Raw genomic sequence first — 27,378 nt, forward strand, 5'->3', positions numbered from 1 at the left:
ACACATCAGGGTTAGGGACAGATACACACATTAGGGTTAGGGATGGATACACACATTAGGGTTAGGGACGGATACACACATTAGGGTTAGGGACAGATACACACATTAGGGTTAGGGATGGATACACACATTAGGGTTAGGGACGGATACACACATTAGGGTTAGGGACAGATACACACATTAGGGTTAGGGATGGATACACACATTAGGGTTAGGGACGGATACACACATTAGGGTTAGGGACAGATACACACATTAGGGTTAGGGATGGATACACACATTAGGGTTAGGGACGGATACACACATTAGGGTTAGGGACAGATACACACATTAGGGTTAGGGATGGATACACACATTAGGGTTAGGGACGGATACACACATTAGGGTTAGGGACAGATACACACATTAGGGTTAGGGACAGATACACACATCAGGGTCAGATACACACATCAGGGTTAGAGACAGATACACACATCATGGTTAGATACACACATCAGGGTCAGATACACACATCAGGGTTAGAGACAGATACACACATCAGGGTAAGGGACAGTATCTCTGCTTGCACATTCATCTTCTGCACATCTATAACTCCAGTGTTTAATTGCAATATTGTCATTATTTTGTCACTATGGCCTATTTACTGCCCTACCTCCCTAATCTTACCTCATTTGCTCACATTGTATATAGACTTATTTTTCTCCTGTATTATTGACTGTACGTTTGTTTGACTCCATGTGTAACTGACGCTGTGTCGCTGTGTGTGTCACACTGCTTTGCTTTATCTTGACCAGGTCCCAGGTCGTAAAAGAGAACTTGAACCACCTGGTTTAAATAAAGGTGAAATAAAATAACTAAAAAAATAAATAAACAGTAACCTGGTAGCCTTGGGTGTTGTTCTGGTTTCCAAACAGAGGTGTTCCAGGATCTCCACAGGTGGTGTGACTGGGATCTGAAACACACAACAGACAAGATGACTCCTTCTACGTTGCGTAGAAACCGACACCTGGTTGTCATACTAACGCTCTATGTCCAAATCTATCATCACTCACATCGTCTTTCCGTAACGTTTCACGGGGCCGGTACGTGTCGTAATGTCCCAGAGTAGGAGTGCTGATCCAGGATCAGGTCTTCCTGTCCATTGTGATCGACAAGTCAAAACTGATAGTAAATCAGCACTCGTTCTGTGAGTCACGTAATAAAATACGTACAGCCACCGACCTGTGTTGGATTGGTGTAATCAGTATGGCCCAGAGACACACTGTACACTGAGGATACCAAACATGAAGAACATCATCCTAATATTGAGTTGAACCCCCCCCCTCAGAACAGCCTCAATTCGTCAGGTCATGGTATAAGGTGTGGAAGATGTTCCACAGGGATACTGGGCCCATTTTGACTCCAATGTTCCCCCACAGTTGTGTCAAGTTGACAGGATGCCCTTTGGGTGGTGGACTGCTCTTGATTACACACAGGAAACTGTTGAGTGTGAAAACCCCAGCAGTGTTGTGGTTCTTGACACAAACCGGTGCACCTGGCACCTACTACCGTAACCCCGTTCAAAGGCACATATGAAGCGGAGTCAATCACCACCTTCCGGAGACACTTGAAACCCCACCTCTTCAAGGAATACCTAGGATAGGATAAGTAATCCTTCTCACCCCCCCCCCCCCTTAAATGATTTAGATGCACTATTGTAAAGTGGCTGTTCCACTGGATGCCATAAGGTGAATTCACCAATTTGTAAGTCGCTCTGGATAAGAGTTAAATAAGACTTAAATGTAAATGTAAACATAGATATTTTGTCTTGCTCATTCACCCTCTGAATGGCACACATACACAATCCATGTCTCAAGGCTTAAAAACCCTTCTTTAACCCGTCTCCTCCCCTTCATCTACACTGATTGAAGTGGATGTAACAGGTGACATCAATAAGGGATCATATCTTTCACCTGGATTCACCTGGTCAGTCTGTCATGCAAAGAGCAGGTATTCTTAATGTTTTGTACACTCAGTGTATATTTACAGAGTTCGACCAACGTTTTAGAATATTGTTCTTGTTCTAGGCATTCAGTTACCTTGTTAATATCTATTAATACCTATCACTAGCCACTTTAACTATGCAACTTTGTTTACATACTCATCTCATATGTATATACTGTACTCGATACCATCTACTGTATCTTGCCTATGCTGCTCTGTACCATCACTCATTCATATATCCTTATGTACATATTCTTTATCCCCTTACACTGTGTATAAGACAGTAGATTAGGAATTGTTAGATTACTTGTTGGTTATTACTGCATTGTCGGAACTAGAAGCACAAGCATTTCGCTACACTCGCATTAACATCTGCTAACCATGTGTATGTGACAAATACAATTTGATTTGATTTGATTTGATATTAACATATTCTGCATGTTTTGTTGTTGTGCCGCTAACATGCCTGCAACACCATTTAGTATCATCCTGTAAATGCTTCATAATGCAGAACTTCCTCAATTCAGTACAAGGCACTGGTACGGGATGGCTGACAGCCTGGTCTGAGTTGGTTCCTGAGAGTTAGCTGGACCCATTCTGAGTACCTGGTCTGAGTTGGTTCCAGAGAGTTAGTTGGACCCATTCTGAGTACCTGGTCTGAGTTGGTTCCAGAGAGTTAGTTGGACCCATTCTGAGTACCTGGTCTGAGTTGGTTACTGAGAGTTAGTTGGACCCATTCTGAGTACCTGGTCTGAGTTGGTTACTGAGAGTTAGTTGGACCCATTCTGAGTACCTGGTCTGAGTTGGTTCCTGAGAGTTAGTTGGACCCATTCTGAGTACCTGGTCTGAGTTGGTTACTGATTGGACCCATTCTGAGTACCTGGTCTGAGTTGGTTACTGATTGGACCCATTCTGAGTACCTGGTCTGAGTTGGTTACTGATTGGACCCATTCTGAGTACCTGGTCTGAGTTGGTTACTGATTGGACCCATTCTGAGTGCCTGGTCTGAGTTGGTTACTGATTGGACCCATTCTGAGTGCCTGGTCTGAGTTGGTTACTGATTGGACCCATTCTGAGTGCCTGGTCTGAGTTGGTTACTGATTGGACCCATTCTGAGTGCCTGGTCTGAGTTGGTTACTGAGAGTTAGTTGGACCCATTCTGAGTGCCTGGTCTGAGTTGGTTCCAGAGAGTTAGTTGGACCCATTCTGAGTGCCTGGTCTGAGTTGGTTACTGATTGGACCCATTCTGAGTGCCTGGTGTGAGTTGGTTCCAGAGAGTTAGTTGGACCCATTCTGAGTGACTGGTCTGAGTTGGTTCCAGAGAGTTAGTTGGACCCATTCTGAGTACCTGGTCTGAGTTGGTTACTGAGAGTTAGTTGGACCCATTCTGAGTACCTGGTCTGAGTTGGTTACTGAGAGTTAGTTGGACCCATTCTGAGTACCTGGTCTGAGTTGGTTACTGATTGGACCCATTCTGAGGGCCTGGTCTGAGTTGGTTACTGATTGGACCCATTCTGAGTGCCTGGTCTGAGTTGGTTACTGATTGGACCCATTCTGAGTACCTGGTCTGAGTTGGTTACTGATTGGACCCATTCTGAGTACCTGGTCTGAGTTGGTTACTGATTGGACCCATTCTGAGGGCCTGGTCTGAGTTGGTTACTGATTGGACCCATTCTGAGGGCCTGGTCTGAGTTGGTTACTGATTGGACCCATTCTGAGTACCTGGTCTGAGTTGGTTACTGAGAGTTAGTTGGACCCATTCTGAGTACCTGGTCTGAGTTGGTTACTGATTGGACCCATTCTGAGTACCTGGTCTGAGTTGGTTACTGATTGGACCCATTCTGAGTGCCTGGTCTGAGTTGGTTACTGATTGGACCCATTCTGAGGGCCTGGTCTGAGTTGGTTACGGATTGGACCCATTCTGAGTACCTGGTCTGAGTTGGTTCCAGAGAGTTAGTTGGACCCATTCTGAGTACCTGGTCTGAGTTGGTTCCAGAGAGTTAGTTGGACCCATTCTGAGTACCTGGTCTGAGTTGGTTCCAGAGAGTTAGTTGGACCCATTCTGAGTACCTGGTCTGAGTTGGTTCCAGAGAGTTAGTTGGACCCATTCTGAGTACCTGGTCTGAGTTGGTTCCTGAGAGTTAGTTGGACCCATTCTGAGTGCCTGGTCTGAGTTGGTTCCAGAGAGTTAGTTGGACCCATTCTGAGTACCTGGTCTGAGTTGGTTACTGAGAGTTAGTTGGACCCATTCTGAGTACCTGGTCTGAGTTGGTTACTGAGAGTTAGTTGGACCCATTCTGAGTACCTGGTCTGAGTTGGTTACTGAGAGTTAGTTGGACCCATTCTGAGTACCTGGTCTGAGTTGGTTACTGATTGGACCCATTCTGAGGGCCTGGTCTGAGTTGGTTACTGATTGGACCCATTCTGAGTGCCTGGTCTGAGTTGGTTACTGATTGGACCCATTCTGAGTACCTGGTCTGAGTTGGTTACTGATTGGACCCATTCTGAGTACCTGGTCTGAGTTGGTTACTGATTGGACCCATTCTGAGGGCCTGGTCTGAGTTGGTTACTGATTGGACCCATTCTGAGGGCCTGGTCTGAGTTGGTTACTGATTGGACCCATTCTGAGTACCTGGTCTGAGTTGGTTACTGAGAGTTAGTTGGACCCATTCTGAGTACCTGGTCTGAGTTGGTTACTGATTGGACCCATTCTGAGTACCTGGTCTGAGTTGGTTACTGATTGGACCCATTCTGAGTGCCTGGTCTGAGTTGGTTACTGATTGGACCCATTCTGAGGGCCTGGTCTGAGTTGGTTACGGATTGGACCCATTCTGAGTACCTGGTCTGAGTTGGTTCCAGAGAGTTAGTTGGACCCATTCTGAGTACCTGGTCTGAGTTGGTTCCAGAGAGTTAGTTGGACCCATTCTGAGTACCTGGTCTGAGTTGGTTCCAGAGAGTTAGTTGGACCCATTCTGAGTACCTGGTCTGAGTTGGTTCCTGAGAGTTAGTTGGACCCATTCTGAGGGCCTGGTCTGAGTTGGTTACTGATTGGACCCATTCTGAGTACCTGGTCTGAGTTGGTTCCAGAGAGTTAGTTGGACCCATTCTGAGTGCCTGGTCTGAGTTGGTTACTGATTGGACCCATTCTGAGTACCTGGTCTGAGTTGGTTACTGATTGGACCCATTCTGAGGGCCTGGTCTGAGTTGGTTACTGAGAGTTAGTTGGACCCATTCTGAGTACCTGGTCTGAGTTGGTTCCAGAGAGTTAGTTGGACCCATTCTGAGTGCCTGGTCTGAGTTGGTTCCAGAGAGTTAGTTGGACCCATTCTGAGGGCCTGGTCTGAGTTGGTTACTGAGAGTTAGTTGGACCCATTCTGAGTACCTGGTCTGAGTTGGTTCCAGAGAGTTAGTTGGACCCATTCTGAGTACCTGGTCTGAGTTGGTTCCAGAGAGTTAGTTGGACCCATTCTGAGTGCCTGGTCTGAGTTGGTTACTGATTGGACCCATTCTGAGTACCTGGTCTGAGTTGGTTCCTGAGAGTTAGTTGGACCCATTCTGAGTGCCTGGTCTGAGTTGGTTACTGAGAGTTAGTTGGACCCATTCTGAGTACCTGGTCTGAGTTGGTTACTGAGAGTTAGTTGGACCCATTCTGAGTGCCTGGTCTGAGTTGGTTACTGATTGGACCCATTCTGAGTGCCTGGTCTGAGTTGGTTACTGATTGGACCCATTCTGAGTGCCTGGTCTGAGTTGGTTCCTGATTGGACCCATTCTGAGGGCCTGGTCTGAGTTGGTTACTGAGAGTTAGTTGGACCCATTCTGAGTACCTGGTCTGAGTTGGTTACTGAGAGTTAGTTGGACCCATTCTTACCTATGCAGGAGGGCTGAGTGCCGCTCCAGGTGCCGTCATACTGACAGTACCGTCTGGCTGAACCCACCAACACCAAAGGAGGAGAGCAGGAGAAGGAGACAGAGGAGAGGTAGGTGAACCCACGGTCCTCCCTTCTTCCCTGGGCCGGGACACCTGGGTCTCCACAGAACACAGCTAGGGGGGGGGGGGGGGTATGAGGAGCGAGAGAGAAAGAGACGCTATATAAGATGTACGATCATTAGGATGATAACACAAACAAAGCACGAAGCAACCAATGTGTCTATGGGATGGGATGTGTCTATGGGATGTGTCTATGGGATGTGTCTATGGGATGTGATGTGTCTATGGGATGTGATGTGTCTATGGGATGTGTCTATGGGATGTGTCTATGTGATGTGTCTATGGGATGTGTCTATGTGATGTGTCTATGGGATGTGATGTGTCTATGGGATGTGTCTATGGGATGTGTCTATGGGATGGGATGTGTCTATGGGATGTGTCTATGGGATGGGATGTGTCTATGGGATGTGTCTATGGGATGTGTCTATGGGATGTGTCTATGGGATGTGTCTATGGGATGTGTCTATGGGATGGGATGTGTCTATGGGATGTGTCTATGGGATGTGTCTATGGGATGTGTCTATGGGATGGGATGTGTCTATGGGATGTGTCTATGGGATGGGATGTGTCTATGGGATGTGTCTATGGGATGTGACTATGGGATGTGTCTATGTGATGTGTCTATGGGATGTGATGTGTCTATGGGATGTGACTATGGGATGTGTCTATGGGATGGGATGTGTCTATGGGATGTGTCTATGGGATGTGACTATGGGATGTGTCTATGGGATGTGTCTATGGGATGGGATGTGTCTATGGGATGTGACTATGGGATGTGTCTATGGGATGGGATGTGATGTGTCTATGGGATGTTACTATGGGATGTGTCTATGGGATGTGTCTATGGGATGGGATGTGACTATGGGATGGGATGTGTCTATGGGATGAGTCTATGGGATGTGTCTATGGGATGTGTCTATGGGATGTGTCTATGGGATGTGTCTGTGGGATGTGTCTATGGGATGTGTCTATGGGATGTGTCTGTGGGATGTGTCTATGGGATGTGTCTATGGGATGTGTCTGTGGGATGTGTCTATGGGATGTGTCTATGGGATGTGTCTGTGGGATGTGTCTATGGGATGTGTCTATGGGATGTGTCTATGGGATGTGACTATGGGATGGGATGTGTCTATGGGATGTGTCTGTGGGATGTGTCTATGGGGTGTGACTATGGGATGTGTCTATGTGATGTGTCTATGGGATGTGTCTATGGGATGTGTCTATGGGATGTGTCTATGGGATGTGTCTATGGGATGTGTCTGTGGGATGTGTCTATGGGATGTGTCTATGGGATGTGTCTGTGGGATGTGTCTATGGGATGTGTCTATGGGATGTGTCTATGGGATGTGACTATGGGATGGGATGTGTCTATGGGATGTGTCTATGGGATGTGTCTATGGGGTGTGACTATGGGATGTGTCTATGTGATGTGTCTATGGGATGTGTCTGTGGGATGTGTCTATGGGATGTGTCTATGTGATGTGTCTATGGGATGTGTCTGTGGGATGTGACTATGGTAAATGCCACATTGCAGCTCAGACAAGGAAGGAGAGGACCATCTTCCTCAGTAATTTCATTTAATATTTTTTTAGATAAAACTATACTAAATATAATCACATCACCAAATAATAGATTAAAACTGTTTTGCAATGAAGGTCTACAGTAGCCTCAACATAACTCTCTAGGGTAGCACCATGGTGTAGCCGGTGGACAACTAGCTTCCGTCCTCCTCTGGGTATATTGACTTCAATACAAAACCTTGGAGGCTTATGGTGCTCACCCCCTTCCATAGACTTACACAGTAACTATGACAACTTCCGGAGGACGTCCTCCAACCGATCTGAGCTCTAGCAGCATGAACTGACATGTTGTCCACCCAATCAAAGGATCAGGAAATCAATCTAGTGCTGAAAGCATAAGCTACAGCTAGCAGCACTGCAGTGAAACACATGTGGTGAGTAGTTGACTCAAAGAGAGAGAAAGACAATAAGTGAACAGTTTTCAACAAATTAATTTAATCCTTAAATGAAGAAGTAGCAAGAGAGAAATGGAGAGAGAGATTGTCACTTACTTAGGTAGCAAATGCAGCTAGGTAGTCTAGCCTATGTTAGCTAGCTGGCTATAACAGAGGGATGCTATGTTAGCTAGCTGGCTATAACAGATGGATGCTATGTTAGCTAGTTGGCTATAACAGAGGGATGCTATGTTAGCTAGCTGGCTATAACAGAGGGATGCTATGTTAGCTAGCTGGCTATAACAGAGGGATGCTATGTTAGCTAGCTGGCTATAACAGAGGGATGCTAGTGCATAGAAGGAAGAAGGAATACAACGTGGCTGCTATGAAAGTGAAATGTGTTTACGCGTGATCAGAGGAGTATGGCGGTATTGAATGTGTCACTGTCTGTCACATAAAATGTGTTTCTCGACCTGTGTGCACCTACGCTGTAAAATATAGTTCATAGTCTTGGTTGTAACAACCTCATGATGGGTACAGGGACAACTAGAGTATCATTGTTACATTGAACAGGGTGAATGGCATACGAATGTCAGTCACTTACTTACTTGTCACTTACTTAGGTAACAAATGCAGCTAGGTAGTCTAGCTTATGTTAGGTAGCTGGCTATAACAGAGGGATGCTATGTTAGCTAGCTGGCTATAACAGAGGGAGGCTATGTTAGCTAGCTGGCTATAACAGAGGGATGCTATGTTAGCTAGCTGGCTATATCAGTCATCCAATATGCTGTAATAGAAATAAGGCCATGCTCATTAAAAAAAAGATTGCCCGTCTTCATCTGAAACGGCACTGACGACCAATGCTATACATGGCATGTCCTTACAGCTAGTTGAAGCTCAGGTATACAGGTATATTCCTGTGGTTTACTTACGGAAGCATTGTGGTTTTTCTCCAATCCAGGTGCCGTTTCCCTGGCAGGTGATCATGGTGGGCAGGGAGAGCTGGTAACCCTGGTTACAGGCGTAACTAACGCTGTTGCCCCAAGTGAAGTCTGTTCCAACCACCTGGCCGTTAGGAATGGGAGGCGGGGCCGTACACACTATAGCTGGAGAGAGAGAGAGAGAGAGAGAGAGAGAGAGAGAGAGATACTTTTTCAGATTTTTTTCTTTACAAAAATATAGATGAAGAGTTGGATAAACTTGAATTTAGTTTTTTACACAGATATTTACAGGATACTGCCCTCCACAACATAACCTTCACTCCAAATCAAATCTCCAAACCTAAAACCTGATTTTGGACAAAGGTTCTGGAAAGATTGTTATTGCCAAGGACAATACAGCTAATGCTCTGGTGAACCAACGTCCAGCACAGGAAGCAGAAACCTGAAAACACCATCCAACCTGGAAATGAGTGAGTCATGTTTAGTCTGAAGCTACTTTTAAAGTCAATAAGAAAAGGACATTACAATGATATATGTTCCTTTATATAAGGACTGAATGCTGAAAGCTTACTAGGACAGAACATATCTGGCTGCAACTTCAACTCTCACTGAGGTGCGAAGTGAGAGGTGCCAAAGCTCTTGAGCCCAACAACGGCAGGAGAGTGTCACAGCCGCCCCCTTCCCAAATGGAGAGGCTTTTGAGACAGCCTACTCCATGGCTTCTCCATGTGCAGAGGTCCTCACAATACAATACCCCTTGGATGTAAACAATGAAAAGGCACGGAACCAGTACAAAACTAAGCTCCTAACAGATAATCCAGAGACACTTTTTGCTAACTGCTACGAAAATGGGAACATAGGCAACATAATATTCCATACAGACCATTGTTTGGCGCAGTGATATATTAACACGCTACCCCTCTGTTAAGGGGGCTGGGGTATTAGCAATAGGTGGAAACTCAGGAGTGTCATGTCAACCTGTACAAGCGAATGTCAACCTCTACAAGCTAATGTCAACCTCTACAAGCTAATGTCAACCTGTACATGCCAATGTCAACCTGTACATGCCAATGTCAACCTCTACAAGCTAATGTCAATCTGTACAAGCCAATGTCAACCTCTACAAGCTAATGTCAACCTGTACATGCCAATGTCAACCTGTACAAGCTAATGTCAATCTGTACAAGCGAATGTCAACCTCTACAAGCTAATGTCAACCTCTACAAGCTAATGTCAACCTCTACAAGCTAATGTCAACCTGTACAAGTCTGGAAAATATTGGTACAGGGCAAACAGTTTTAGACTTCACAATTAAAGAGGGACCGCAGCAGGAGAAGCTCTCTCGACGAAGACTCACCCACCCCGAGCGAGTAAGACCAGACCTCTTCAGTACACAACCGCACAGATGAGCATCCCCAAGAGGAAAGTCAACCACCTAGTGCAGAGCACTACTCTCTCAATGAAATGAAGGATACATTCACCCAGCTGCAGGGAAGGCATGTGGAGCTGGAAAAGCAGGTGAACTCCAGTCAGCACAGACCCAGACAATAGTCCGGCTCAACAAACCTCGGCAACCCGGAGAGCTGGAGGGGCATGTCCATAACGATTGTTTCCAATCTTCCTCGGTCCAGTGTCTGTGTTCTTTTGCTAATCTGAATCTTTTATTTTTATTGGCAGGTCTGAGATATGGCTTTTTCTTTGCAACTTTGTCTAGAAGGCCAGCATCCCGGAGTCGCCTCTTCACTGTTTACATAGAGACTGGTGTTTTGCAGGTACTATTTAATGAAGCCGCCAGATGAGGACTTGTGAAGCTTCTGTTTCTCAAACTAGACACTCTAATGTACTGTACTTGTCCTCTTTCTCAGTTGTGCACCGGGGCCTCCCACTCCTCTTTCTATTTTGGTTAGCACCAGTTTGCGCTGTTCTGAGAAGGGAGTAGTACACAGTGTTGTACAAGGTCTTCAGTTTCTTGATTATTTCTAACATGAAATAGCCTTCATTTTTTCAGAACAAAAATAGACTGACGAGTTTCAGAAGAAAGTTCTGTGCCTGCATTTTGTGCCTGTAATCGAACCCACAAATGTCGATGCTCCAGATACTCAACTGGTCTAACGAAGGCCAGTTTTATTGCTTCTTTAACTTCTTGAAACTCCCCATCCCGGATCCGGGTTTGTGACTAAAGCCTCAGGCTCATTAGCATAACGCAACGTTAACGATTTCTGAAAATCGCAAATAAAATGAAAATAATGCGTCTGCTCTCAAGCTTAGCCTTTTCTTAACAACACTGTCATCTCAGATTTTCAAAATATGCTTTTGAACCATAGAAATTGACTAATTTGTGTAAGAGTATGCAAAGCTAGCATAGCATTTTGAGTAGCATTTAGCACGCAACATTTTCACAAAAACCAGATAACCAAATAAATAAAATCATTTACCTTTGAAGAGCTTCTGATGTTTTCAATGAGGAGACTCTCAGTTACATACCAAATGCGCAGTTTTTCCTGAAAGCGTCTGTGTGTAGGAGAAATCGTTCCGTTTTCTACATTGCGTCTGGCTACCGAAACGAACCGAAAATTCAGTCACCTACAACGTAAAACTTTTTCCGGATTAACTACATAATATCGACCGAAACATGGCAAACGTTGTTTGGAATCAATCCTCAAGGTGTTTTTTCACATATCTCTTCATTGATATGCAGTTCGTGGAAGCTTGCTTTCCTCTCTGTATCGCATGGAAAAATACTGGCAGGTGACTTTTTCGGCGCAGGACACCGGGCGGACACCTGGTAAATGTGGTCTCTTATGGTCAATCTTCCAATGATCTGCCTACAAATACGTCACAATGCTGCAGACACCTTGGGGAAACGACAGAAAGGGCAGGCTCATTCCTCTCGCATTCACAGCCATATAAGGAGACAATGGAAAACAGAGCCTCAAAAATCCTTGTCATTTTCTGGATGCCATCTCATCTTGGTTTTGCCTGAAGCTCACGTTCTAGGGCACGCACAGAGAATATCTTGGTATTTCTGGACACGTCAGAGTGTTTTCTTTCGAATGATATCAATTATATGCATAGTCGAGCATCTTTTTGTGACTTAATATCTTGTTTAAAACGGGAACGTTTTTCATCCAAAAATGAAATAGCGCCCCCATAGATGTAAGAGGTTAATCAGAACAACAGTTTTCAGCTAATAATTGCAAAAGGGTTTTCTAATGATCAATTAACCTTATACAATGATACGCTTGGATTAGCCAACACATCGTGCCTTTGGAACACAGGAGTGATGGTTGCTGATAATGGGCCTCTGTACGCCTATGTAGATATTCCATTAAAAATCTGCCGTTTCCAGCTACAATAGTCATTTACAACATTAACAATGTCTACACTGTATTTCTGATCAATTTTATGTTATTTCAATGGAAACATTTTTTGCTTTTCTTTCAAAAACAAGGACATGTCTAAGTGACCCCAAACTTTTGAAAGGTAGTATAGTTAGTTAATAACTTTTGTCGATAGCATGCTACTGGCTGCTAGGCAACTCTGCCAATTCTATATATTTAACCTTTATTTTACTAGGCAAGTCAGTTAAGCCTATGGGACTTCCAATCACAGCTGGTTGTGATACGGCCTGGAATCGAACCAGGTTCTGTATTGAAGCCTATAGCACTGAGATCCACTCGTGAGAAAACAATGTTTGAGGGATTAGAAATGATGCAGACAATTACATATATTAAAGCTGATATTAAAGCTTCTTTAACCCCCCCCCCCCCCAAAAAAAAATGTAAGGGAACCTAACAACAAATACAATCCCTCCTAGACAAAATGTTGCGCTTCAATGATTAAAACTTAGCAGTAAACTTAAACTCTTCAACATTATCCTCAGCTCTGGCATCATTTGGAACCAATGCCTGATCACCTCTTCCCACAAAAGTAATTAGCGTAGAATATGCGTCAGCAACAATGTCATACAAAATCCTCTGCAGTATCAACAGCATCAACATTTCCTGAGTAAATGTCAAATGGGCTTCTTACCAAAATACTGTACAACAGACCATGTATTCCTTATAGACAAACAAACAAAAGAAAAGCAAAGTCTTCTCAAAGTTTGTTGATTTAAAAAGCTTTTGACTTTCTGGTATGAGGGTCTGCTATATACAGTTAATTATTTTATACCTTTATTTTACTAGGCAAGTCAGTTAAGAACAAATTCTTATTTTCAATGATGGCCTAGGAACAGTGGGTTAACTGCCTGTTCAGGGGCGGAATGACAGATTTGTACCTTGTCAGCTCTGGGATTTGAACTTGCAACCTTTTGGTTGCTAGTCCAACACTGTAACCACTAGGCTACCCTGCCGCCCCAGGGCAGGAAAGCAGCTTGAGCCCCACCCTCTTCAACATACAGTATTCTGCATATGAATGAATATGAATGAATTTGCGAGGGCAGTAGAACAATCTGCAGCACACGACTCAGTTTGCTGATGATATGGTGATTCTGTCCTCAACCAAGAAGGGCCTAATGAAGGACCTAGATATTCTATACAGATTCTGTCAGACTTGGGTCTCAGTGCCCTCAAAGAATTACACCTTCCTGGGCCTAAACATCAACACCACAGGTAACCTCCACAAGGCTGTGAACCATCTGAGAGACACGGCAAGGAGGACCTTCTATGCCATCAAAAGGAACATAAAATTCAACATACCAATTAGGATATGGCAAAAAATGCTCGAATCAGTTATAGAACCCATTGCCCTTTGTGGTTGTGAGGTCTGGGGTCCACTCACCAACCAAGAATTCACAAAATGGGACAAAAACACAATTGAGACTGCACGCAGAATTCTTCAACAACATACACAAAAATATTGTCTGTGTACAACGTAAACCGCAAACAATGCACGGAGAGCAGAATTAGGTCGATACCCGCTAATTACCAAATCCAGACAAGAGACGTTCAATTCTACAACGACCTAAAAGGAAGAGATTCCCAAACCTTCCATAACAAATGTATCACCTACAGAGAGATGAACCTGGAGAAGAGCCCCCTAAGCAAGCTGATCCTGGGGGTCTTTTCACAGAACCCACAGAGCACCAGGACAGCAACCCAATTAGACCCATCCAAATCATGAGAAAGCAAAAAGATAAATATTTGACACACTGGAAAGAATCAACCAAAGAACAGAGCATATCGACTAGAACTAGAATGCTATGTTGCCCTAAACAGAGAGTACACTGTGGCAGAATACCTGACAACTGTGACTGACCCCAAATTAAGAATATCCTTGACTATGTACAGACTCAGCGAGCATAGCCTTGCTATTGAGAAAGGCCGCCGTAGGCAGACCTGGCTCTCAAGAGAAGACAGGCTATGTGCTCACTGCCCACAAAATGAGGTGGAAACTGAGCTGCACTTCCTAACCTCCTGCAAAATGTCCATTTGCAAAAGTATTCATTCCCCTTGGCGTTTTTCCTATTTTGTTGCATTACAACCTGTATTTAAATGGATTTTTATTTGGATTTCATGTAATGGACATACACAAAATAGTCCAAATTGGTGAAGTGAAATGGAAAATAATGTATAAATATGTTTCAAAAGAATTCAAAAAATTTAAAATGGAAAAGTGGTGTGTATTCTTTGCTAGGAAGCCCCTGAATAAGATTTTTGAGAAACCAATTACCTCCAGAAGTCAAATAATTAGTTAAATAAAGTCCTCATGTGTGCAATCTATCTCAGTATATATACACCTGCTCTGAAAAGACCCCAGAGTCTGCAACACCACTAAGCAAGGGGCACCACCAAGCAAGTGGCACCATGAAGACCAAGGAGCTCTCCAAACAGGTCAGGGTCAAAGTTGAGGAGAAGTATAGATCAGTGTTTATAAAAAAATATCTGAAACTTTGCACATCCCAACGAGCACCATTAAATCCATTATTAAACAAATGGAAAGAATATGGCACTACAACAAACCTGCCAAGAGAGGGCCGCCCACCAAAACTCACAGACCAGGCAAGGAGGCCATTAATCAGAGAGGAAACAAAGAGACCAAAGATAACCCTGGAGGAGCAGCAAAGCTCCACAGCAGAGACTGGAGTATATGTCCATAGGACCATTAAGCCGTACACTCCACAGAGCTGGGCTTTAAGGAAGAGTGGCCAGAAAAAAGCCATTGTTTAAAGAAAAAAAAATGTTTTGTGTTCACCAAAAGGCATGTGGGAGTCTCCCCAAACATATGGAAGAAGGTACTCTGGTGTGATGAGACTAAAATTGAGATTTTAGGCCATCAAGGAAAATGCAATGTTTGGAGCAAACCAAACACCCCTCATCACCGTGAGAACACCATCCCCACAGTGGAGTATGGAGGTGGCAGCATCATGCTGTGGGGATGTTTTTCATCGGCAGGGACTGGCCTAGGCAAAGCCCAGACCTCAATCCAATCGAGAATCGGTGGTATGACTTAAAGATTGCTGTACACCAGCGGAACCCGTCCAACTTGAAGGATCTGGAGCAGTTTTGCCTTGAAGAATGGGCAAAAATCCCTGTGGCTGGATGTGCCAAGCTTATAGAGACATACCCCAAGAGACGCGAAGCTCAAGTTTACTGTTTGTTTGTCTTATTTCTTGATTGTTTCACATTAAAAAAAATGATTTTGCATCTTCAAAGGGGTAGGCATGGTTTCGTAAATACAATTATACAACCCAGTCCCCCCCCCCCAAAAAAAATCTGTTTTAATTCCAGGTTGTAAGGCAACAAATAGGAAAACTGCCAAGAGGGGGTGAATAAGCACACGTTTCCCTCCAGATTACAAAATCAAACGGTGAAACATAGGAACAACAGAGTAGAACCAGTGCATTGTTACAGCACTGTCTGTTGTCCGTTAAAACGTGTGTGAGTGTTGTGTTCGCTAATGTTTCCCTTCTTTATTTCCCCTTTTGTTTATTGTCTATTCCATTTGTAATGTAAACATGTGTTTCCCAATAAAGCCTTTTGAATTGATTAGAGAGAGAGAGAGAGAGAGAGACAGAGACGGAGAGAGAGAGAGAGAGAGAGATGGAGAGAGACAGAGAGATGGAGAGAGACGGAGAGAGAGAGAGAGAGACAGAGATAGAGAGAGAGAGAGAGAGAGAGAGAGAGACAGAGAGAGACAGAGAGAGACAGAGAGAGACAGAGAGAGAGAGAGACAGAGAGACAGAGAGAGGGAGGGAGAGAGAGTTTACTGTTACTGTTAATTTTTATTATCTACCTTACTTGCTTTGGCAATGTTAACACATGTTTCCCATGCCAATAAAGCCCCTTGAATTGAATTGAATTGAATTGAATTGAGAGAGAGAGAGAGAGAGAGAGAGAGAGAGAGAGACAGAGAGAGAGAGAGACGGAGAGAGATGGAGAGAGAGAGAGAGAGAGAGAGAGAGAGACGGAGAGGGACGGAGAGAAAGAGAGAGAGAGAGATGGAGAGAGAGAGAGGGAGAGAGAGTAAGAGAGAGAGAGACAGAGAGAGAGAGAGACAGAGAGAGAGACAGTGAGAGAGAGAGAGGGAGAGAGACGGAGAGAGAGAGAGAGAGAGAGAGAGAGAGAGAGAGACGGAGAGAGACAGAGAGAGAGAGACAGAGAGAGAGAGAGACAGAGAGAGATGGAGAGAGAGAGACGGAGAGAGACAGAGAGAGAGAGAGAGAGAGAGAGAGAGAGAGGGGAGAGAGAGGGCCGGAGAGAGAAAGAGAGAGAGAGAGAGATGGAGAGAGAGAGAGGGAGAGAGGGAGAGAGAGAGAGAGAGACACAGAGAGAGAGAGAGAGACAGAGAGAGAGACAGAGAGAGAGAGAGAGACGGAGAGAGAGAGAGAGAGAGAGAGACGGAGAGAGACAGAGAGAGAGAGAGACAGAGACAGAGACACAGAGAGAGAGAGAGAGGCAGGGGGATTCAGTGTTTCTTATTGAGAGATAGATTGTGCTAGAGTCTGTGTGTGTCTGTGCGTATGTTTTTCTGTGTGTTTGTGTGCGTGTGTCAGGACCTTTGCATTGTGGCTTGGTCCCGTTCCATGTGCGGTCCTTAGTGCAGACCAGGGTTGAAGCGCGGTCAGCGTCCATAGTGAAGCCTGGGACACACTGGAAACTCACAGTGCTGTTGTAGGTGAATTCACTGCCCAGCCTCAAACCATTAGCTGGCACACCTGGGTCACCACACATAATAACTGGAAGGAAGGAAGGAAGGAAGGAAGGAAGGAAGGAAGGAAGGAAGGAAGGAAGGAAGGAAGGAAGGAAGGAAGGAAGGAAGGGAGAGAGAGAAAGAGTCATTGAAACATCCCAATTATGTTCCCCAAATCCACGCTGTATATATATAATGTATATAGAATGTATATATAGAATGTATATATATATATATATATATATATATATATATATATATATATATATATATATAATGTATATAGATAATGTATATAGATAATTCATATAGATCATGTATATAGATCATGTATATCGATCATGTATATAGATAATTCACTAGCTCATCATCCTGGAGGAAAGCTCTACGTTGATTTCCTTTGTATTTGGGAAGACATAGCACTTCAGATGCAATTATAGAGAGTAAACATATCGTCTAAATCCCACAAGATGAGGTCTGTAAGACTAGAATAGTTAATGAACTGTTATACGCTGTAGTCCCCAAAGCAACTAACATGTCAAACAAACTTACCAATCTAGACAGGCTACATGTCTCCCATGGCTTCACAGCCAATAAGCTGTTTGAAGTATAAATCACACTTCCTAGACAGTACTTATTATAGCCTATGGCTTCAAGTGGTCTTAGAGGGAAACAAACTCTGAGAAACAAACTTTCAATGGCATTGTAGTAGACCTGAGGTCCATATTACTTCCCTATGGAGACGCAAGAGCCAGAGTGTCTACCAGTGCCTCAGCCTCCTCTTCTAATACAGACAAGCTGAGGAAACTGTTGCTCCAGAAGCCGTAATGTGACTGTGCACTCTTCAATATCATTTACACAACAAGCTTCAGTATTCAGCTTGTTGTTGGTACCAGGTGTACTGTTGTCAGTATTCAGCTTGTTGTTGGTACCAGGTGTATTGTTGTCAGTATTCAGCTTGTTGTTGGTACCAGGTGTATTGTTGTCAGTATTCAGCTAGTTGTTGGTACCAGGTGTACTGTTGTCAGTATTCAGCTAGTTGTTGGTACCAGGTGTATTGTTGTCTGTATTCAGCTTGTTGTTGGTACCAGGTGTATTGTTGTCAGTATTCAGCTTGTTGTTGGTACCAGGTGTATTGTTGTCAGTATTCAGCTTGTTGTTGGTACCAGGTGTACTGTTGTCAGTATTCAGCTTGTTGTTGGTACCAGGTGTACTGTTGTCAGTATTCAGCTTGTTGTTGGTACCAGGTGTATTGTTGTCAGTATTCAGCTAGTTGTTGGTACCAGGTGTACTGTTGTTAGAAGTCAGCTTGTTGTTGGTACCAGGTGTATTGTTGTCAGTATTCAGCTTGTTGTTGGTACCAGGTGTACTGTTGTCAGTATTCAGCTAGTTGTTGGTACCAGGTGTACTGTTGTCAGTATTCAGCTAGTTGTTGGTACCAGGTGTATTGTTGTCAGTATTCAGCTTGTTGTTGGTACCAGGTGTATTGTTGTCAGTATTCAGCTTGTTGTTGGTACCAGGTGTACTGTTGTCAGTATTCAGCTTGTTGTTGGTACCAGGTGTACTGTTGTCAGTATTCAGCTTGTTGTTGGTACCAGGTGTACTGTTGTCAGTATTCAGCTTGTTGTTGGTACCAGGTGTACTGTTGTCAGTATTCAGCTAGTTGTTGGTACCAGGTGTATTGTTGTCTGTATTCAGCTTGTTGTTGGTACCAGGTGTATTGTTGTCAGAAGTCCAACACCCTTGTCTCTCAGTCTATCCCGGCAGGAGGCAGACCACTGTGTGAGACCACACTTTGAGTCGTCATCCATTTAATAAATAATACCAATAATACTCAATAAATACCAAAAACGATTCCTTTAAAAGGATGGGGGGAATATCACTGCCACCTGTTGCATTAGCACCGTTTATATGGAGTATACCGGGGTGTCAACTGTGTGTTTTTAGTTTCTCTCTGTACCCGTGCACTCAGGCATGCTCCCGGTCCAGCTCCCGTTAACCGTGCAGTGGCGTGTGAGCAGTCCGTTGGAGTAGTAACCGTCACGACAGGTGTAGGTGATGGAGCGGGAAAACACCAGGCCATCATGAGACAGGATCTGAGAGTTACGGGGTGTTCCTGGGTTCCCACAGGAGATCACTGAGAGAGGGAGAGGGAGAGAGAGAGGGAGAGAGGGAGAGAGGAGAGGGTGAGAGGGAGAGAGGGAGAGGGAGAGAGGAAGAGGGAGAGAGGGAGAGGAGAGGGAGAGAGGGAGGGAGAGAGGGAGAGAGGAGAGGGTGAGAGGGAGAGAGGGAGAGGGAGAGGGAGAGAGGGAGAGAGGGAGAGAGGGAGAGAGGGAGAGAGGAGAGGGAGAGAGGAGAGTGAGGAGGAAATAGGTAGTGAGAGAAGGAGGGAGAGGGGGGAGGAGGAAATAGGTAGGGAGAGAAGGAGGGAGAGAGGGGGAGGAGGAAATAGGTAGGGAGAGAAGGAGGGAGAGAGGGGGAGGAGGAAATAGGTAGGGAGAGAAGGAGGGAGAGAGAGAGAGAGAATTGTTAATGCAATACATATTAAGAAGAACTTAGGCAAAGTGACTCTTGCTTTCTCTCACCTTCTCTCCCTCTCCCCTCCCATCTTTCTCTCTCTCCCCATCCCTCTCTCCCCTTCCCTCTCTCTCCCCCTTCCTCTCTCTCCCTTTCCTCTCTCTCCCCTTCCTCTCTCCCCCCTTCCTCTCTCCCCCCTTCCTCTCTCCCCCTTCCCTCTCTCTCCCCTTCCCTCTCTCTCCCCCTTCCTCTCTCTCCCCTTCCCTGTCTCTCCCCTTCCTCTCTCTCCCCCTCCCTCTCTCTCCCCCTTCCTCTCTCTCCCCTTCCCTCTCTCTCCCCCTTCCTCTCTCTCCCCTTCCCTCTCTCTCTCTCTCTAATTCCTATGGTCTCTCTCCCCTTCCCTCTCTCTCTCTCTAATTGCTATGGTCTCTCTCCCCCTTCCTCTCTCTCCCCTTCCCTCTCTCCCCCTTCCTCTCTCTTCCCTTCCCTCTCTCTCCCCCTTCCTCACTCTCCACCTTCCTCTCTCCCCCTTGCTCTCTCCCCCTTCCTTCTCTCCCCCTTCCCTCTCTCCCCCTTCCTCTCTCCTCCCTTCCCCCACTCTCCCCTTCCCTCTCTCTCCCCCTTCCTCTCTCTCCCCCTTCCTCTCTCATCCCTTCCCCCTCTCTCCCCTTCCCTCTCTCTCCCCCTTCCTCTCTCTCCCCTTCCCTCTCTCCCCCTTCCTCTCTCTCCCCTTCCCTCTCTCCCCCTTCCTCTCTCCCCCTTCCCTCTCTCCCCCTTCCTCTCTCCTCCCTTCCCCCTCTCTCCCCTTCCCTCTCTCTCCCCCTTCCTCTCTCTCCCCTTCCCTCTCTCTCTCTCCATTCTAATTCCTAGGTCTCTCTCCCCTTCCCTCTCTCTCTCTATAATTCCTATGGTCTCTCTTCCCCTTCCATCTCTCTCTCTCTAATTCCTATGGTCTCTCTCCCCCTTCCTCTCTCTCCCCTTCCCTCTCTCCCCCTTCCTCTCTCCCCTTCCTCTCTCTCCCCTTCCCTCTCTCTCCCCCTTCCTCTCTCTCCCCTTCCCTCTCTCTCCCCCTTCCTCTCTCTCCCCTTCCCTCTCTCTCTCTCCATTCTAATTCCTATGGTCTCCCTTCCCCTTCCCTCTCTCTCCCCTTCCTCTCTCTCCCCTTCCTCTCTCTCTCCCTTCCCTCTCTCCTTCCCTCTCTCTTCCCTTCCCTCTCTCTCCCCCTTCCTCTCTCTCCACCTTCCTCTCTCCCCCTTCCTCTCTCCCCCTTCCTTCTCTCCCCCTTCCTCTCTCCCCCCTTCCTCTCTCCCCCTTCCTTCTCTCCCCCTTCCTCTCTCCCCCTTCCCTCTCTCTCGCCCTTCCTCCCCCCCCTTCCTCTCTCTCCCCCTTCCCTCTCTCTCTACCCTTCTCTCTCCCCCCCCTTCCTCTCTTCCCTTCCCTCTCTCTCCCCCTTCCTCTCTCTCCCCCCCTTCCTCCCCCTTCCTCTCTCCCCCTTCCTTCTCTCCCCCTTCCCTCTCTCCCCCTTCCTCTCTCCTCCCTTCCCCCTCTCTCCCCTTCCTCTCTCTCCCTTCCCTCTCTCTCACCTTCTCTCCCTCTCCCCCTCCCTTCCTCTCTCTCCCCTTCCTCTCCCCCTTCCTCTCTCCTCCCTTCCCCCTCTCTCCCCTTCCTCTCTCCCCCTTCCCTCTCTCCCCCTTCCTCTCTCCTCCCTTCCCCCTCTCTCCCCTTCCTCTCTCTCCCTTCCCTCTCTCTCTCTCTAATTCCTATGGTCTCTCTTCCCCTTCCCTCTCTCTCTCTCTAATTCCTATGGTCTCTCTCCCCTTCCCTCTCTCTCCCCCTTCCTCTCTCTCCCCTTCCCTCTCTCTCCCCTTCCTCTCTCCTCCCTTCCCCCTCTCTCCCCTTCCTCTCTCTCCCCTTCCCTCTCTCTCCCCCTTCCTCTCTCTCCCCTTCCCTCTCTCTCTCTCCATTCTAATTCCTATGGTCACTATTCCCCTTCCCTCTCTCTCCCCTTCCTCTCTCCTCCCTTCCCCCTCTCTCCCCTTCCTCTCTCTCCTCCCTTCCCCCTCTCTCCCCTTCCCTCTCTCTCCCCTTCCTATCTCTCCCCCTTCCTCTCTCTCCCCTTCCCTCTCTCTCTCTCCATTCTAATTCCTATGGTCTCTCGTCCCCTTCCCTCTCTCTCCCCTTCCTCTCCCCCCCCCTTCCTCTCTCCCCCTTCCTTCTCTCCCCCCGTCCCTCTCTCCCCCTTCCTCTCTCCTCCCTTCCCCCTCTCTCCCCTTCCTCTCTCCCTTCCCTCTCTCTCACCTTCTCTCCCTCTCCCCCTCCCTTCCTCTCTCTCCCCTTCCCTCTCTCCCCCTTCCTCTCTCCTCTCTTCCCCCTCTCTCCCCTTCCTCTCTCTCCCCTTCCCTCTCTCTCCCCCTTCATCTCTCTCCCCTTCCCTCTCTCTCTCTCTAATTCCTATGGTCTCTCGTCCCCTTCCCTCTCTCTCCCCTTCCTCTCCCCCCTTCCTCTCTCCCCCTTCCTTCTCTCCCCCGTCCCTCTCTCCCCCTTCCTCTCTCCTCCCTTCCCCCTCTCTCCCCCTTCCTCTCTCTCCCTTCCCTCTCTCACCTTCTCTCCCTCTCCCCCTCCCCCTTCCTCTCTCCCTTTCCCTCTCTCCCCCTTCCTCTCTCCTCTCTTCCCCCTCTCTCCCCTTCCTCTCTCTCCTCTTCCCTCTCTCTCCCCCTTCCTCTCTCTCCCCCTTCCCTCTCTCTCCATTCTAATTCCTATGGTCTCTCTTCCCCTTCCCTCTCTCTCCCCCTTCCTCTCTCTCCCCTTCCCCCTCTCTCCCCTTCCTCTCTCTCCCCCTTCCCTCTCCCTCCCCCTTCCTCTCTCTCCCTTCCCCCTTCCCCCTTCCTCTCTCTCCCCTTCCCTCTCTCTCCCCCCTTCCTCTCTCTCTCCCTTCCCTCTCTCTCCCCTTCCTCTCTCCTCCCTTCCCCCTCACTCCCCCTTCCCCCTCTCTCCCCTTCCCTCTCTCTCCCCCTTCCTCTCTCTCCCCCTTCCCTCTATCTCCCCCTTCCTCTCTCTCCCCCCTTCCCTCTCTCTCCCCCTTCCTCTCTCTCCCCTTCCCTCTATCTCCCCCTTCCTCTCTCTCCCCTTCCCTCTCTCTCTCTCCATTCTAATTCCTAGGTCTCTCTCCCCCTTCCCTCTCTCTCTCTCTAATTCCTATGGTCTCTCTCCCCTTTCCTCTCTCTCTCTAATTCCTATGGTCTCTCTCCCCCTTCCCTCTCTCTCTCTCTCTAATTCCTATGGTCTCTCTTCCCCTTCCCTCTCTCTCCCCTTCCTCTCTCTCCCCTTCCCCCTCTCTCCCCTTCCCTCTATCTCCCCCTTCCTCTCTCTCCCCTTCCCTCTCTCTCCCCCTTCCTCTCTCTCCCCTTCCCTCTATCTCCCCCTTCCTCTCTCTCCCCTTCCCTCTCTCTCTCTCCATTCTAATTCCTATGGTCTCTCTTCCCCTTCCCTCTCTCTCCCCCTTCCTCTCTCTCCCCTTCCCTCTCTCTCCCCCTTCCTCTCTCTCCCCTTCCCCCTCTCTCCCCTTCCTCTCTCTCCCCTTCCCTCTCTCTCCCCCTTCCTCTCTCTCCCCTTCCCCCTCTCTCCACCTTCCTCTCTCTCCCCTTCCCTCTCTCTCCCCCTTCCTCTCTCTCCCCTTCCCTCTCTCTCTCTCTAATTCCTATGGTCTCTCTCAACCTTCCCTCTCTCTCTCTCTAATTCCTATGGTCTCTCGTCCCCTTCCCTCTCTCTCTCTCTAATTCCTATGGTCTCTCTCCCCTTCCCTCTCTCTCTCTCTAATTCCTATGGTCTCTCTCCCCTTCCCTCTCTCTCTCTCTAATTCCTATGGTCTCTCTTCCCCTTCCCTCTCTCTCCCCTTCCTCTCTCTCCCCTTCCCTCTCTCTCCCCCTTCCTCTCTCTCCCCTTCCCTCTCTCTCCCTTCCTCTTCCTCCCTTCCCCCTCACTCCCCCTTCCCCCTCTCCCCTTCCCTCTCTCTCCCCCTTCCTCTCTCTCCCCTTCCCTCTCTCTCCCCCTTCCTCTCTCTCCCCTTCCCCCTCTCTCCCCTTCCTCTCTCTCCCCTTCCCTCTCTCTCCCCCTTCCTCTCTCTCCCCTTCCCTCTCTCTCCCCTTCCTCTCTCCTCCCTTCCCCCTCACTCCCCCTTCCCCCTCTCTCCTTCCCTCTCTCTCCCCCTTCCTCTCTCTCCCCTTCCCTCTCTCCCCCTTCCTCTCTCTCTCCCCTTCCCTCTATCTCCCCCTTCCTCTCTCTCCCCTTCCCTCTCTCTCTCTCCATTCTAATTCCTATGGTCTCTCTTCCCCTTCCCTCTCTCTCCCCCTTCCTCTCTCTCCCCTTCCCTCTATCTCCCCCTTCCTCTCTCCTCCCTTCCCCCTCTCTCCCCTTCCTCTCTCTCCTCCCTTCCCCCTCTCTCCCCTTCCCCTCTCTCCCCCTTCCCCCTCTCTCCCCTTCCTCTCTCCCCTTCCCCCTCTCTCCCCTTCCTCTCTCTCCCCTTCCTCTCTCTCCCCTTCCCTCTTTCTCTCTCTAATTCCTATGGTCTCTCTTCCCCTTCCCTCTCTCTCTCTCTAATTCCTATGGTCTCTCTTCCCCTTCCCTCTCTCTCTCTCTAATTCCTATGGTCTCTCTCCCCTTCCCTCTCTCTCCCCCTTCCTCTCTCTCCCCTTCCCTCTCTCTCTCTCTAATTCCTATGGTCTCTCTTCCCCTTCCCTCTATCTCCCCCTTCCTCTCTCCCCCTTCCTCTCTCTCCCCTTCCCTCTCTCTCCCCCCTTCCTCTCTCTCCCCCTTCCCTCTATCTCCCCCTTCCTCTCTCTCCCCTTCCCTCTCTCTCTCTCCATTCTAATTCCTATGGTCTCTCTTCCCCTTCCCTCTCTCTCCCCTTGCTCTCTCTCCCCTTCCCTCTATCTCCCCCTTCCTCTCTCCTCCCTTCCCCCTCTCTCCCCTTCCTCTCTCTCCTCCCTTCCCCCTCTCTCCCCTTCCCTCTCTCTCCCCCTTCCTCTCTCTCCCCTTCCCTCTCTCTCCCCCTTCCTCTCTCTCCCCTTCCCCCTCTCTCCCCTTCCTCTCTCTCCCCTTCCCTCTCTCTCCCCCTTCCTCTCTCTCCCCTTCCCCCTCTCTCCCCTTCCCTCTCTCTCCCCCTTCCTCTCTCTCCCCTTTCCTCTCTCTCTCCATTCTAATTCCTAGGTCTCTCTCCCCTCCCCCCTCTCTCTCTCTAATTCCTATGGTCTCTCTCCCCCTTCCCTCTCTCTCTCTCTAATTCCTATGGTCTCTCTCCCCTTCCCTCTCTCTCCCCCCTTCCTCTCTCTCCCCCTTTCCTCTCTCTCTCTCTAATTCCTAGGTCTCTCTCCCCCTTCCCTCTCTCTCTCTCTAATTCCTATGGTCTCTCTCCCCCTTCCCTCTCTCTCTCTCTAATTCCTATGGTCTCTCTTCCCCTTCCCTCTCTCTCTCTCTAATTCCTATGGTCTCTCTTCCCCTTCCCTCTCTCTCTCTCTAATTCCTATGGTCTCTCTCCCCTTCCTCTCTCTCCCCTTCCCTCTCTCTCTCTCTAATTCCTATGGTCTCTCTTCCCCTTCCCTCTCTCTCTCTCTAATTCCTATGGTCTCTCTCCCCTTCCTCTCTCTCCCCTTCCCTCTCTCTCTCTCTAATTCCTATGGTCTCTCTCCCCTTCCCTCTCTCTCTCTCTAATTCCTATGGTCTCTCGTCCCCTTCCCTCTCTCTCTCTCTCTAATTCCTAGGTCTATGGTCTCTCGTCCCCTTCCCTCTCTCTCTCTCTAATTCCTATGGTCTCTCTCCCCTTCCCTCTCTCTCTCTCTAATTCCTATGGTCTCTCTCCCCTTCCCTCTCTCTCTCTAATTCCTATGGTCTCTCTTCCCCTTCCCCCTCTCTCCCCTTCCTCTCTCTCCCCTTCCCTCTCTCTCCCCCTTCCTCTCTCTCCCCTTCCCTCTCTCTCCCCTTCCTCTCTCCTCCCTTCCCCCTCACTCCCCCTTCCCCCTCTCTCCCCTTCCCTCTCTCTCCCCCTTCCTCTCTCTCCCCTTCCCTCTCTCCCCCTTCCTCTCTCTCCCCTTCCCTCTATCTCCCCCTTCCTCTCTCCCCCTTCCCTCTCTCTCTCTCCATTCTAATTCCTATGGTCTCTCTTCCCCTTCCCTCTCTCTCCCCCTTCCTCTCTCTCCCCTTCCCTCTATCTCCCCCTTCCTCTCTCCTCCCTTCCCCCTCTCTCCCCTTCCTCTCTCTCCTCCCTTCCCCCTCTCTCCCCTTCCCCCTCTCTCCCCTTCCCCCTCTCTCCCCTTCCTCTCTCTCCCCTTCCCCCTCTCTCCCCTTCCTCTCTCTCCCCTTCCTCTCTCTCCCCTTCCCTCTTTCTCTCTCTAATTCCTATGGTCTCTCTTCCCCTTCCCTCTCTCTCTCTCTAATTCCTATGGTCTCTCTTCCCCTTCCCTCTCTCTCTCTCTAATTCCTATGGTCTCTCTCCCCTTCCCTCTCTCTCCCCCTTCCTCTCTCTCCCCTTCCCTCTCTCTCTCTAATTCCTATGGTCTCTCTTCCCCTTCCCTCTATCTCCCCCTTCCTCTCTCCCCCTTCCTCTCTCTCCCCTTCCCTCTCTCTCCCCCTTCCTCTCTCTCCCCTTCCCTCTATCTCCCCCTTCCTCTCTCTCCCCTTCCCTCTCTCTCTCTCCATTCTAATTCCTATGGTCTCTCTTCCCCTTCCCTCTCTCTCCCCCTTGCTCTCTCTCCCCTTCCCTCTATCTCCCCCTTCCTCTCTCCTCCCTTCCCCCTCTCCCCTTCCTCTCTCTCCCTCCCTTCCCCCTCTCTCCCCTTCCCTCTCTCTCCCCCTTCCTCTCTCTCCCCTTCCCTCTCTCTCCCCCTTCCTCCTCTCTCCCCTTCCCCCTCTCTCCCCTTCCTCTCTCTCCCTTCCCTCTCTCTCCCCCTTCCTCTCTCTCCCCTTCCCCCTCTCTCCCCTTCCCTCTCTCTCCCCCTTCCTCTCTCTCCCTTTCCTCTCTCTCTCCATTCTAATTCCTAGGTCTCTCTCCCCTCCCCCTCTCTCTCTCTAATTCCTATGGTCTCTCTCCCCCTTCCCTCTCTCTCTCTCTAATTCCTATGGTCTCTCTCCCCTTCCCTCTCTCTCCCCCTTCCTCTCTCTCCCCTTTCCTCTCTCTCTCTCTAATTCCTAGGTCTCTCTCCCCCTTCCCTCTCTCTCTCTCTAATTCCTATGGTCTCTCTCCCCCTTCCCTCTCTCTCTCTCTAATTCCTATGGTCTCTCTTCCCCTTCCCTCTCTCTCTCTCTAATTCCTATGGTCTCTCTTCCCCTTCCCTCTCTCTCTCTCTAATTCCTATGGTCTCTCTCCCCTTCCTCTCTCTCCCCTTCCCTCTCTCTCTCTCTAATTCCTATGGTCTCTCTCCCCTTCCCTCTCTCTCTCTCTAATTCCTATGGTCTCTCTCCCCTTCCTCTCTCTCCCCTTCCCTCTCTCTCTCTCTAATTCCTATGGTCTCTCTCCCTTCCCTCTCTCTCTCTCTAATTCCTATGGTCTCTCGTCCCCTTCCCTCTCTCTCTCTCTCTCTAATTCCTAGGTCTATGGTCTCTCGTCCCCTTCCCTCTCTCTCTCTCTAATTCCTATGGTCTCTCTCCCCTTCCCTCTCTCTCTCTCTAATTCCTATGGTCTCTCTCCCCTTCCCTCTCTCTCTCTAATTCCTATGGTCTCTCTTCCCCTTCCCTCTCTCTCCCCTTCCCTCTCTCTCTCTCTAATTCCTATGGTCTCTCGTCCCCTTCCCTCTCTCTCTCTCTCTAATTCCTATGGTCTCTCTCCCCTTCCCTCTCTCTCTCTCTCTAATTCCTAGGCCTGTGGTCTCTCG

The 27,378-nt window shown here is 48.3% G+C and overlaps 1 protein-coding gene across 1 annotated transcript in view; it reads right to left on the reverse strand.

The window, feature by feature from the left end:
* LOC135549478 (CUB and sushi domain-containing protein 1-like) overlaps positions 1-27,378 on the reverse strand; it is a 1,027,892-nt gene that overhangs the window by 16,065 nt on the left and 984,449 nt on the right. The window contains 5 exon segments of the mRNA XM_064979475.1: positions 879-952; positions 5,852-6,025; positions 8,858-9,031; positions 16,866-17,045; positions 18,960-19,136. Of these exon segments, the coding sequence (XP_064835547.1) occupies positions 879-952; positions 5,852-6,025; positions 8,858-9,031; positions 16,866-17,045; positions 18,960-19,136 (779 nt within the window).

Source organism: Oncorhynchus masou, chromosome 12, assembly GCF_036934945.1.
Source record: "Oncorhynchus masou masou isolate Uvic2021 chromosome 12, UVic_Omas_1.1, whole genome shotgun sequence".
Lineage (NCBI taxonomy): Eukaryota > Metazoa > Chordata > Actinopteri > Salmoniformes > Salmonidae > Oncorhynchus > Oncorhynchus masou.